This window comes from Macaca thibetana, chromosome 4, assembly GCF_024542745.1.
Source record: "Macaca thibetana thibetana isolate TM-01 chromosome 4, ASM2454274v1, whole genome shotgun sequence".
NCBI lineage: Eukaryota > Metazoa > Chordata > Mammalia > Primates > Cercopithecidae > Macaca > Macaca thibetana.
In genome coordinates this window covers 33,459,017-33,470,126 of record NC_065581.1, presented here as the reverse complement: position 1 = coordinate 33,470,126, position 11,110 = coordinate 33,459,017, and the positions used below count along the sequence as shown (strand labels likewise).

At 42.4% G+C, this 11,110-nt stretch overlaps 1 protein-coding gene across 4 annotated transcripts in view; it reads right to left on the bottom strand.

The window, feature by feature from the left end:
- Positions 1 to 1,514: 1,514 nt before the first annotated feature.
- Positions 1,515 to 11,110, bottom strand: part of LOC126952699 (HLA class II histocompatibility antigen, DRB1 beta chain) — a 68,088-nt gene continuing 58,492 nt past the window's right edge. The window contains exons 2-6 of one of the 4 annotated variants that reach the window (XM_050787515.1): positions 6,642 to 6,911; positions 3,944 to 4,225; positions 3,138 to 3,248; positions 2,639 to 2,662; positions 1,515 to 1,850 (exon numbers count right to left, since the gene is read on the bottom strand). In XM_050787515.1, coding sequence (XP_050643472.1) covers positions 1,837 to 1,850; positions 2,639 to 2,662; positions 3,138 to 3,248; positions 3,944 to 4,225; positions 6,642 to 6,911 — 701 coding nt within the window. In that variant the 3' untranslated portion in view covers positions 1,515 to 1,836. The remainder of the gene's footprint in view (positions 1,851 to 2,638; positions 2,663 to 3,137; positions 3,249 to 3,943; positions 4,226 to 6,641; positions 6,912 to 11,110) is intronic. The other 3 variants (XM_050787513.1, XM_050787516.1, XM_050787517.1) reach the window with 3 other exon arrangements.

The window sequence follows — 11,110 nt, the reverse complement described above, 5'->3', positions numbered from 1 at the left end:
GCAAAGGATGAATCCTGGCTTGTGTGAACCTGTGTGATCCCACGGTCATTCCAATGTGTGAGAAAGTGGGTACTGGGAACACCCTGGAAATAGTTTAGTTGCTCCTTATAAAGGCATACAGTAGAAAGCAGTATCCTTTTCCTGCCTTTGGGAGTGGTTGTGAAAGAATAACAAACCTAAAGCTGCTGCAGGCGTCCTCTGACCATCTCAGGAAAGCTGACGTGCTGTGTGTGATAGAGAGATGAGCTATGAAGTTCCAGGATTGCTGGTGATGCCACTGGCCTGCTGAGTTGAGCAACCCTGGAGACGCCCAGCCTTGGATCTATCGGCTATGTGAGATCATGGGTTAAAGAAAAACAAAGCCCACTAGATGTAATTTCCGGCTATTAGCAGCAGAACGCATCTTCATTGAAATATTCATTCCACACATTTTGCTTCTACCTTGTAATTCCACACCACAAGTCTCATATAAAATTAGAAAATCATTTCTTCAACTTAGGAAATGAAGCCTAATTGTTGCAAGTCTTTGATCAAACAGAACAGACATAATTATCAGCTTAATATATTTCTATAGGATTTATACTCTTACAGGATTTATATGTACTTGTACTGCTACGTATGCACAAGTAACATATAACTAAAAATAAGATATGCATAAAACAACTTTTAATTTGATTGAAAATAAAATAACAGTCGTCTCTGACAGTGGAGAAATTACGCTCAAATGATTATTACTTTGAAATAGACCTCTGAATTATATACCTTCAGATTTGACATTTCATACTGACTCTCAGAACATAATGGAGAACCCTCCATCTTCTAAATTTGTCTTTCTCTGAAATCTGTAGAAGTCCTTTGATAACACTATATTATTGAAGTCTCTGGAGTGAAACACTATACACTAATTTACAGTTATAAATACACAATATTGTAGACGGGGTGAAGAAAAGGTTCTGATTGCCTTGCTGGCTGATTTCTCATCTCACATTTGCCGAATTTGTTTCAGTTGTTATAGTCTGTTCTCAGTTTTTTGTGTTTTTTTTGTTTTGTTTTGTTTTTGTTTTTGTTTTTTTTAATTATTATTATACTTTAAGTTCTAGGGTACATGTGCATAACGTGCAGGTTTGTTACATATGTATACTTGTGCCATGTTGCTGTGCTGCACCCATCAACTCGTCAGCACCCATCAACTCGTCATTTACATCAGGTATAACTCCCACTGCAATCCCTCCCCCTTCCCCCCCCCCCCCATGATAGGCCCCGGTGTGTATTGCCTTTTCAAACATTAGGTTTACTTTTTTAACTGACAGGTAAAAATTGTATAGTATATTTATGTTGTACAGCCTGAAGTTTTGATATATGTCTGCAGTGTGGAATGTCTAAATCAAGCTATTTAACATAAGCATGAACTCACATACTCATGACATGTACAAGAAAATCACCATTCTATTGGGAAATAATCTTCCCTTTTTCTTTTCATTTTTTGTCTTTGGAGCCAAATGGACCAGATGATATTTAACTCCATCTTTGAGAAACATTTAATAATGTAATGTGTTTGTGGTACAGGGTGAGTACAGATGCACGGGAGGCCATAGGGTTTAGGTAAAGGGGAGCACAAAAGTTGAAGATGAGGCGCTGCCATCAATGCTGGGACTTCAGGCCAAGAGCAGGAGCTGAGGAAGCCACAAGGGAGGACATTTTCTGCAGTTGCTGAACCAGTAGCAACCAGGTCCTGAGAAAGCCCTCTCTTGTGGCAGAATAACAGCCAGGCGGGAAAGCTTTTCATCCTGCAAAGCTGGGGCAGAAGGTTCTTCCTTGAATGTGGTCATCTGCACTTCAGCTCAGGAGTCCTGCAAAAGACAGAAGAGAGTGTTGTTTTCAACCTGGCTCCACTAACAATTTCTTTTCCCCTCTTTCAAGGACTCCAATGAGAGCACTGCAGGAAGAAGAAAAACAAGTTCCTGAGTCTCCCAGAGCCAATAGTCCCACAGAGCACAGGCCTTTTCTAAGTGGAGAGGAGGAGCTTTGGTGTAAATTGCCTGATCAGAAATTTGGATCCAAAGTCTTTCCTATTATTTCTGTCTCATGCCTTATCATCTCTATCATCATTCTAGTGTGTCCAGAGTTTGTTCCTTCCAATGGGTTTGCGGTCTCGTTGACTTCAACTATGAAGCCATGGACCTTGGCAGTGAGTGTTACAGCTCTTAAAGGCGGCACGGACCCAAAGAGTAAGCAGCAGCAAGATTTATTGTGAAGAGCGAAAAAACAAGGTTTCCACAGCATGGAAGGGGACCTGAGTGCGTTGCGGCTGCTGGCTGGGGTGGCCAGCTTTTATTCCCTTATTTGTCCCCGCCCATGTCCTGCTGATTGGTCCATTTTAAAGAGTGCTGATTGGTCCATTTTACAGAGTGTGGATTGGTCCATTTTACAGAGTGCTGATTGGTCCATTTTACAAACATCTAGCTAGCCACAGAGTGCCTATTGGTGTGTTTTTACAGAGCACTGATTGGTGCATTTTACAAACCTCTTGTAAGACAGAGAAGTTCTCCAAGTCCCCACCCGACCCAGAAGTCCAGCTGGCTTCACCTCTCACTAGGGAAACCGTATCTGTTTCTAAAAGAGGATTAAAAGGTATTACCTGTTGGCTGAAGTCCAGAGTGTCCTGGGAAAAAGAGGAAAAGATATACACTTAAAAATTATTGAAGCAAATCTATCCTCCAACACAACGTCCCAGCCCCAGATCTCCCACCTGAGATTTCTCTAACACCACAACCCACACCAAACAGGGCAGAGAGGAGCAGAAACAGACCATGTGACCCATGAGGTGTGACATGTCTGTCACAGGATCCAGTGTAATTCCATTAGCCTTAGTGGTTCTTCCTTAATTTGCTCTAGGATCTCAAACCAAAGGACCCCTACTTGTTAACCTTCCTCTTGTCTCTGCAGGCCACAAGCTATCATGCTTTGACATAGTAACCATGCACTGATCATTTCTGGATTAGCAGGAAATTAGAGCCGTTTGGGGAAAGAAAGGCTTTATTCAGGGCCACTCATATACTGAGAACTAACCTCAGCAAAGCCATAGTTCCTCCTCCAGAAAAGCCTATGGAGAGAGCCAGTTACCAAAGGCTCCTCACCTTTCTGATTCCTGAAGTAGATGAACAGCCCGGCCCCAAGGAAGAGCAGGCCCAGCACAAAGCCCCCGACTCCACTCAGCATCTTGCTCTGTGCAGATTCAGACCGTGCTCCTGAGAGAGGAAGCCAGGTTTAGTGATGTTTATTCCAAATTCAGCCTCTTTAATTGAGACTCTGATTCAGAGCTTTGAAAATGGGGAAGAAGGCTGCCCCACAGGAACTAAAATAACTGCCATTTCTGGAGAAAAAAAGGATTTCAAATCACACTGAACAGTTGCAGGGTTCAGACATCAAACTCATTCAAATATTACAGCCTTGATGTAAGGCACGAGTTCAACATCTGATCCACAGAAAGCCTGAGACTCAATGAGGCTAAGTAGTTTGTCTAGAGTGACAGAGCTAATAAAAGGCAGAGCTGAGATTGGACTCCCCTCATGTCAGGAAGGCCCCTACACTTCTCCTCTTCCCAGATCACAATAAATAACTCAGAGCAACAGCACCAGAAACTCAGTTTCAGACCCAGAGGCAGGGCCTGGAGCCTGGGGAGAGCGGGTGACCCTGACCTGTGACATCATGGGGAGGTTCAAAAGAGGGACAGCCTCTCCTGCCTCGCAGGCATGACTGCTTCTCCAGGAGGTACAGGTGTTTCCAGAAACAATTACAGGGCTATCCCCAGTGACCTGTGCTGATGGAGAGGAGAATATGGAGCAAATGAAAATAGGATGTGGGAGAGGATAAACCTGACACTCAGGGATTAGCAAAGTTCTCTTGGTGGGTGAGAAATGTATGAAGTCAGAAAGCTGCTCACTCCATTCCACTGTGAGAGGGCCCATCACGCTTGGGTGCTCCACTTGGCAGGTGTAAACCTCTCCACTCCGAGGAACTGTTTCCAGCATCACCAGGGTCTGGAAGGTCCAGTCTCCATTCTGGATCAGGCCTGTGGACACCACCCCAGCCTTCTCTTCCTGGCCGTTCCGGAACCACCTGACTTCAATGCTGCCTGGATAGAAACCGTTCACAGAGCAGACCAGGAGGGTGTGGTGCTGCAGGGGCTGGGTCTTTGCAGGATACACAGTCACCTTAGGTTGGACTAGGAGAAAAAAAGGTAGAGGGAATGAGTCAGGAAGACAGAGTAAGTCTCTTTGTTTGGCTGTTTGTCTGCTTCTCTGTAAACCCAGGCTCTGACCTTGACCAGGCCTCCAGCACAGCTGGCCATGTGGCCTTACAGTGTCATCAGCCTGGAATTTAATCTTGATAGTGAGGACTCATTAGATTTGAGAGATGTTGTGAAAAATTGTGTTTGTTTCTTCATAGCTTGAAATTTGCATGCGTTGTTGAAGTGTTTACAAATTTTTGAAAGTACAGGGTGTAGAAATTAAAACTGATATCTGAGCCAGGTTGCCTGGGTCAAATCCAAGGTCTGCCTTTACTGGTTGATCCTGGAAGAGTTTTTTGATGCTTCTGTGTCTCAACTTTGTTACCTACAATGAAGGAGAATTATACTAATTTACTTCTTGGGGTTATATGAGAATTAAATTACGTAAAATACATAAAACAATGACTGAAGTAGCCTTCAATTTATGAGGTCAGAAAGCTTCTCACTCCATTCCCCTGTGAGAGGGCTCATCACACGTGGGTGCTCCACTTGGCACCTATTTATCATCCCTGTACACCGTGACAGAAAAATATGACTTAAAGCAATGTAGATAGATAAAGGGACAGAGTTGGGTACATGAGGACACCAAATGTGAATTTTTAGGAATACTGCCGCCATGCACTCACACCTTAGAATACCACAGAAGTGGTTCTGCCCCTGGGAAGGTGGGACAGACAGAAATGATTCTCCAAATTTTTACGTTCCTAGAAAAGCATGAGTCCTGAAGCAGAGAGAAGGATTAAGGAACATCATTTTAGTTTTGAAAGTTCTCATATTTATATTTAGCTGATCAATGCATCTCCTGTGCAACACAAGCATAATTATTATTAGGCCTATAATTGCAAAATGATTTTTCTTTTCAGAATGACATTTGGATTAAGGCAGTGTCTGGGACTCATTACTTGAGGTGCTTATGCCCAGGAAAAATCCCTGACACTAGCATACTCTCAATAAATACAAGTTTTTTTAGAAGTAAGGAGAAACCTAGAGACAACAATACCACAAAATGGTAGATTTAAGATGGATTGTAAATCATTAATAAAAATTTTGCAATATATTTTATTAAATAAAAATGTTCAAATTCTTAACATGGAAAAGAATTTTCAAAATCAACATACAAACCACAAACTGGAGCAAATGCTGAATCAAATATCAATAAAGTGTTAATAATCTTAACAGTACAAAGAACCCACAAAGTCACTGAGAAAAATACTAAGCCCTCGAGATATTAGACAGTAGATCATTGTCCATTCCCTACCAAATACAATAGGGAATTCTTACAGCAGTAATGGTAATTAGCCAATAAATAGGTCAAAATTATTCAAAAGAATTACAATTAAAAATATATAAATTAAAAATTAACTGGAAACATACATTTTCAACTTTTGGTGAATGTCATAATAAAAGTCAACAAAGGGGAAAGTGAGGTAAGTTGTGTCACAACCATTACATACAAAAGAATAATATGTAACTACTAGAAAACCATTAGCATTATAATAAAATAGTAACTGTGTGAAAACTTTAATTCAAAAAGTTAGTTTCACAGTCATTTCTACTATGTAAAAATATACACACTAAAAAACAAAAAACTAGCAAGAAATTTAGACCTAAAGAAGCTTCAGAGGTGCCTCAGAGGTCTCCTCAGTTCCCCTAGAAATTAATCTAAGGCTTTTACAAACAAACAGCACACACTTTTATTTCAGAGATTACATGAAGGGTGTGTGCCAGGGACAGTCTGGAACTGGCCTCCTCACATTATCCCAAACCTTCCTTACCCCTCAGCTCTCCTCCCCTAAACCTTCATCCCAACCACACACCCCTTACATTTCCCTTCTCCGCATCTCTAAGGACCCAGGACAATAGTCTCCTCTCTCTCTAACCCCGTGCACCCACCTCCCTTGTCACCTCCCCACAGAGGTCTCCAAGGATAAGAAGCAGCCCCCTCCTGCCTCCCCCTCCCACAACAGCCACACAGACATAGACAAATCCACATTCTACACACACACCTGTGCCCTCAGAACTCCTTACTCGGGATACAGAGGATTCTAAATGCCCACAGATGGCGCGCGCGCTCTCTGTCTTCCTCTCTCCCTCTCTCTCTCTCTCTGTCTCTCTCTCTCTGTCTCTCTCTCTCTCTCTGTCTCTCTCTCTCTGTCTCTCTCTCTCTCTTTCTCTCTCTCTCTCGTCTTCCTCTCTCTCTGTCTGTCTCTCTGTCTGTCTCTGTCTCTGTCTCTCTCTCTCTCAGACATACACACACACACACACACACACACACACACACACACACACACACACACACACACAGATTCCCAGCTCACAGGGACCCAGGCCCCGCCCCCGCCGCGCTCACCTCGCCGCTGCACTGTGAAGCTCTCACCAACCCGGTAGTTGTGTCTGCACACGGTGTCCACCTCGGCCCGCCTCTGCTCCAGGAGGTCCTTCTGGCCGTTCCAGTACTCGGCGTCAGGCCGCCCCAGCTCCGTCACCGCCCGGTACTCCCCGACGTCGCTGTCGAAGCGCACGTACTCCTCTTGGTTATAGAAGTATCTGATCAGGTTCAGCACCCGCTCCGTCCCATTGAAGAAATGGCACTCAAACTTACAGTACTCTAAGAAACGTGCTGTGGGGACACGAACGATCGATCCGGTCACACGGGCGGCCTCCCGAGAAGATACTGACAGCGACACCACCATCTGGGGCTCCCTGGGCGGGGGGTGTGGGCACTGGCACCTTAACCGGCCCCATCACCAGCAGCCCAGGGGCTCATCCTCCGTCTTCCTGAGGTGGACAGGGGACAGAGAGACCAGGAGGGAAAACCCCTTCTGATCCCCAGGCTTTTGGGACCCCCTCCCTGCCTCCAGCCTGTTCTGGAGACCTTCAGTCAGGAGCTGCAGGAGGATCCGCCCAGTACCTCAGCCCCCGCCGCCTCCTCCTGGGAGCCTCCACCCCAAAGACACTCTCTGCTCCTTCTCTCATCCCACATCTTTACCGGTTCCTTCAGCAGCACCCACCGCGATCCCCCTGTGAACACTTCCTTAGTGCTGACCTTGTGCCAGGCCTGCGCTGCCTCTAGGAATCCAAACAAGGGAAAGCAGATCTCTCCACTCTGCTGGGGGAGCTTAAAGAGCAGTGAAAGCGATGGCCAAAAACAAACACACAAGAGCTTAGACAGGAATGAGAAATATCAGAAGTGTGGAGTTCTAGAACAGAGAATAATAGGATGATCTCAATTACATTAGGGGGCCAGAGAAGGGCCCTCTGAAGAGTGACAGTTCAGATGTGACTTGACAGGTCAAGCAGGTGTGAGGCAGAGTGGAGCCTGTATGTCTGTTTGGACAAAACGGGAGGCACATTTCAGGTTTAGGAAATCCCATGTACAAAAGCTTGAATTGATGAACTTCTTCAAGAAACTAGAACAAAGTTCACTAAAGCAGAGAGGCTGAGGGGAAGGAGGATAAAAGATTAGCCTGGAGAAATCACAAGAAGCCAGGTATTGAAAAGCCTCGTGTGTGGTGTTAGGATTTTGGATTTATACTAAAGACAATGGTAAAGTATCGAAGAGTTTTAAGGAGAATAAAACCATGATCCCTGTAAATGTCCACAAACCTTCCTTTGCATTTCTAAATCCACAAAGCTCAGAAATTCAGTTAAAAAACTTGTTTCCACAACTCATTTGGCAAATCTCATCTGATGAGGGTAAGTGGTCAAAGGTGTCTCAGAGCTCTTATTGGTGACAAGTGCTTCTGTAGTTTCAATACATATAAACATACATACATATATGTGTGAAAATATACACATATGTAAAACACTGTATATATTTGTGATGTTTTTTTCTTCATGTTCGAAGTGTGAAAATGACAAAAATAACTTAAAAATATTCCTGTGGGTAAAAGTGAAATGAATAAACAGAAGCATTTTACATTGTGAATCATACCAAATATAGAATCACTACAGAAATCTGAGGCATATTAGTGAAAATTAAATGCAGCGGCATCACTATTTGTGACTTACAAGGGCAAGTTGTTGAAAGTTAATAGAGATAGTGATGACCAACAACTCATGAAAATGTTGAAAAATATTGCATAAGGCAAAAAATAAATATGAAAATATTGAGCTTCCATTGACTAAATGAATCCACAAGAAAGTGACTGAATTTATTTAACTAATTTTTTATGATGAAACAAGCAAAAATAAACCATAAAAAACAGAACTGTGTGGTGAGTGTATAACGGATGTGAGTTTAGAATTTTCAGAAAGAGCATAGTGTGAACCAGTGCTCTCAGCCTCAGCACTACTGACATTTTGGACCAGATAATTCTTTGTTGATGGTGGAAGCTGTTATGAACATTGTAGGTTCTCTAGCAGTGTCCCTGGCTTCTACTCCTTAAATATCAGAAGAAACCCCTGTTGTGACAGCCAAAAATTGTTCCAAACATTGCCACCCCCAAGGATGATGGGAGGGAAGGGAGGGGTGGTGAACTATCCCTGGGTAAGAACCACAGGTGTGAACCATCTGAAAAAATCTGTGTTCAACAAGCTACTATTAGTTATGGAGCAGCTGAGAATTGCACTGAAAAATATTTGTTGAAAATTTTGGTCCTGCAATAAAAGGAATGTTTTGTAGAATTCTAGTCCCAATACAGTGCTATCTTTCCAGAAAATGAACTCGATGAGAACCAAGATTTAATGATTTCCTTGCCTTACCAAGCAGTCACTAATCATATATCGTTCACATCGTCTTATTTCTTAATTTGTCTGCCACTGGTCCACTAATTATCTTGGTAATGAATCACAACCACAGCTATTTTATTCCCGTTAAATGCCCCAACTAACTCATGTCTTTCAGTCTCCCACTCCCAACAATACTAGCAGGCATCAAATGACCAGCCTTGGCCAGAGGCAGAACTCTTGGTTTTGTAGTCAAGTCCCCTCAGAAAGGGAGAAACCAAGAAAATGACCTTCTCATACAGACAGTTTCAAAAATGAGCAGGTCCCCAGACTGTGAGCAAGATCTGCGGAAATCTCCCTTTGCCCTTTAGAAACGATGGCGGAGAGGTGAGCACCCTGAATCAAACAGTGTCTATCTTTTCATCCCTAAATTATCTAAGCACTTTCTTTACAGAGAGACAGAAAATAAACATGTGTGGAGTTGCCGTCCCTGTGGCTTGCATGGTTAGCACTGTAATCCATGTCCATGTGTCCCACTTAGGGTTGACAGATTTGGCAAATAAAACCAGAGGAGGCTCAGTTAAATTTTGATTTCCAATAAATTATGGTTGTGTATCCGAAATTCAGATTTAACTAGGAACCTGAATTTATTTGGCAATCCTAGCCCAACTTGCTAGTCAAATCTCAGAAGGAATGATTTAATGCTTCCCTGTGTTCTTCAACACATGACCATTATGGACATACAGAACTTTTAAAATGATAAATGCAAAATGAATGAAAGTTTCTCCTATACACTGGAACTAGCAGCCCTTGCATCTCTGTCCCCACTCTAAGAAACAACCTGGTACATATGAATATCAGAAATTCTGTCCATAATTCAGACACAATATAGTCACTGCTCACTAATGATGGACAAACTCTCAAACTCTAGAATCAGAAAACCTGAATAAAAACATGATCTCTTCTACTTGGGTCAATTTTTACCAACCATAAGCCTTTTTGTAATCTATAAAATGCATTTAATAATAGCATAATCCTCACAGGATTGCTGTTAAGTGTGAAATTAAATGATGACTCTTCTTAGCACTGATCACATAATAAACACTCAAATACATTCCCATTTTAACTTTCATGATCCCTATAACTGCAGCTCATATTATTTTTTGTATTCCTTAATTCTAAAACAATTAGTACCTTCATCATGATTTTGCAGTTGTCTACTGTTCTTCTATTAGTTTCATAAAGAATTGTCATTTTGAAAACATAGGTTAGAAACACTGGTTTATGTCTAATAATGCACTATACCTAAACCTCACACAAAAGGCATCTGCTGACATAGAAGAAAGGGATTTTCTATATGCTCAGATTTAAACTGCAATCTGATTTCCAGCACTACATTTGTAATACTGGGTTTTACTTATAACCTCTCAATTTTAGATTCCAGAGATGTATATGTTTTTAAATACCACAGATACAACAGGATCATTATTGAAATTGAATACTGAAATTCATAGGCCTGGTACACAGTCACTGCAAAATGTTACATGGCATATACTGATGGTGACCGGATTCATTTTATTTATCACTCCATTCTCATGACCTAGAGTAATAACTGGTATATGCTATGTCACTAATAAATATTGGCTGTGTGAAATACTGGCTGTGTGACCTTTTGCATGAGTAGTCATCACTGCACACAGGGACTTTCTAGTGTTTCCTTGCTAATAATGATTGAGCATCTCTGGTTCACAGGTCCTCTTCCGTCTCTTTAGCTTCTTTAGCCTTTTCCTTTAGATTCAACAGGTTCCCTGAACCCAGAGAACAGTCCTTCTCTGAAGCTCTCTACTCAAAAAAGTCAACCTTAACTTCGTCCTCACTTCTCCTCACTCTTCAAATGGTCCAGTCCAGTTTCCTACCTGGACACTCCATTGACTGCAAATATCAACTCCACGAAACCTAGCACTTGCTTCTCTGTCACGTTCTCACTTCTTCCCACATTCTCACTTCCTCCTCTTAGCAGTACTCACCACAATTGGCCTCTCCCTTCTCCTTGAAAAAAATCTATTTTCCTTGACTTACACGCATTATGTTCTCTTGGTTTTTCTCCAACATCCCCAGGCTCTTTCTCAGCCCCCTTTGCTGGGCTGTGCC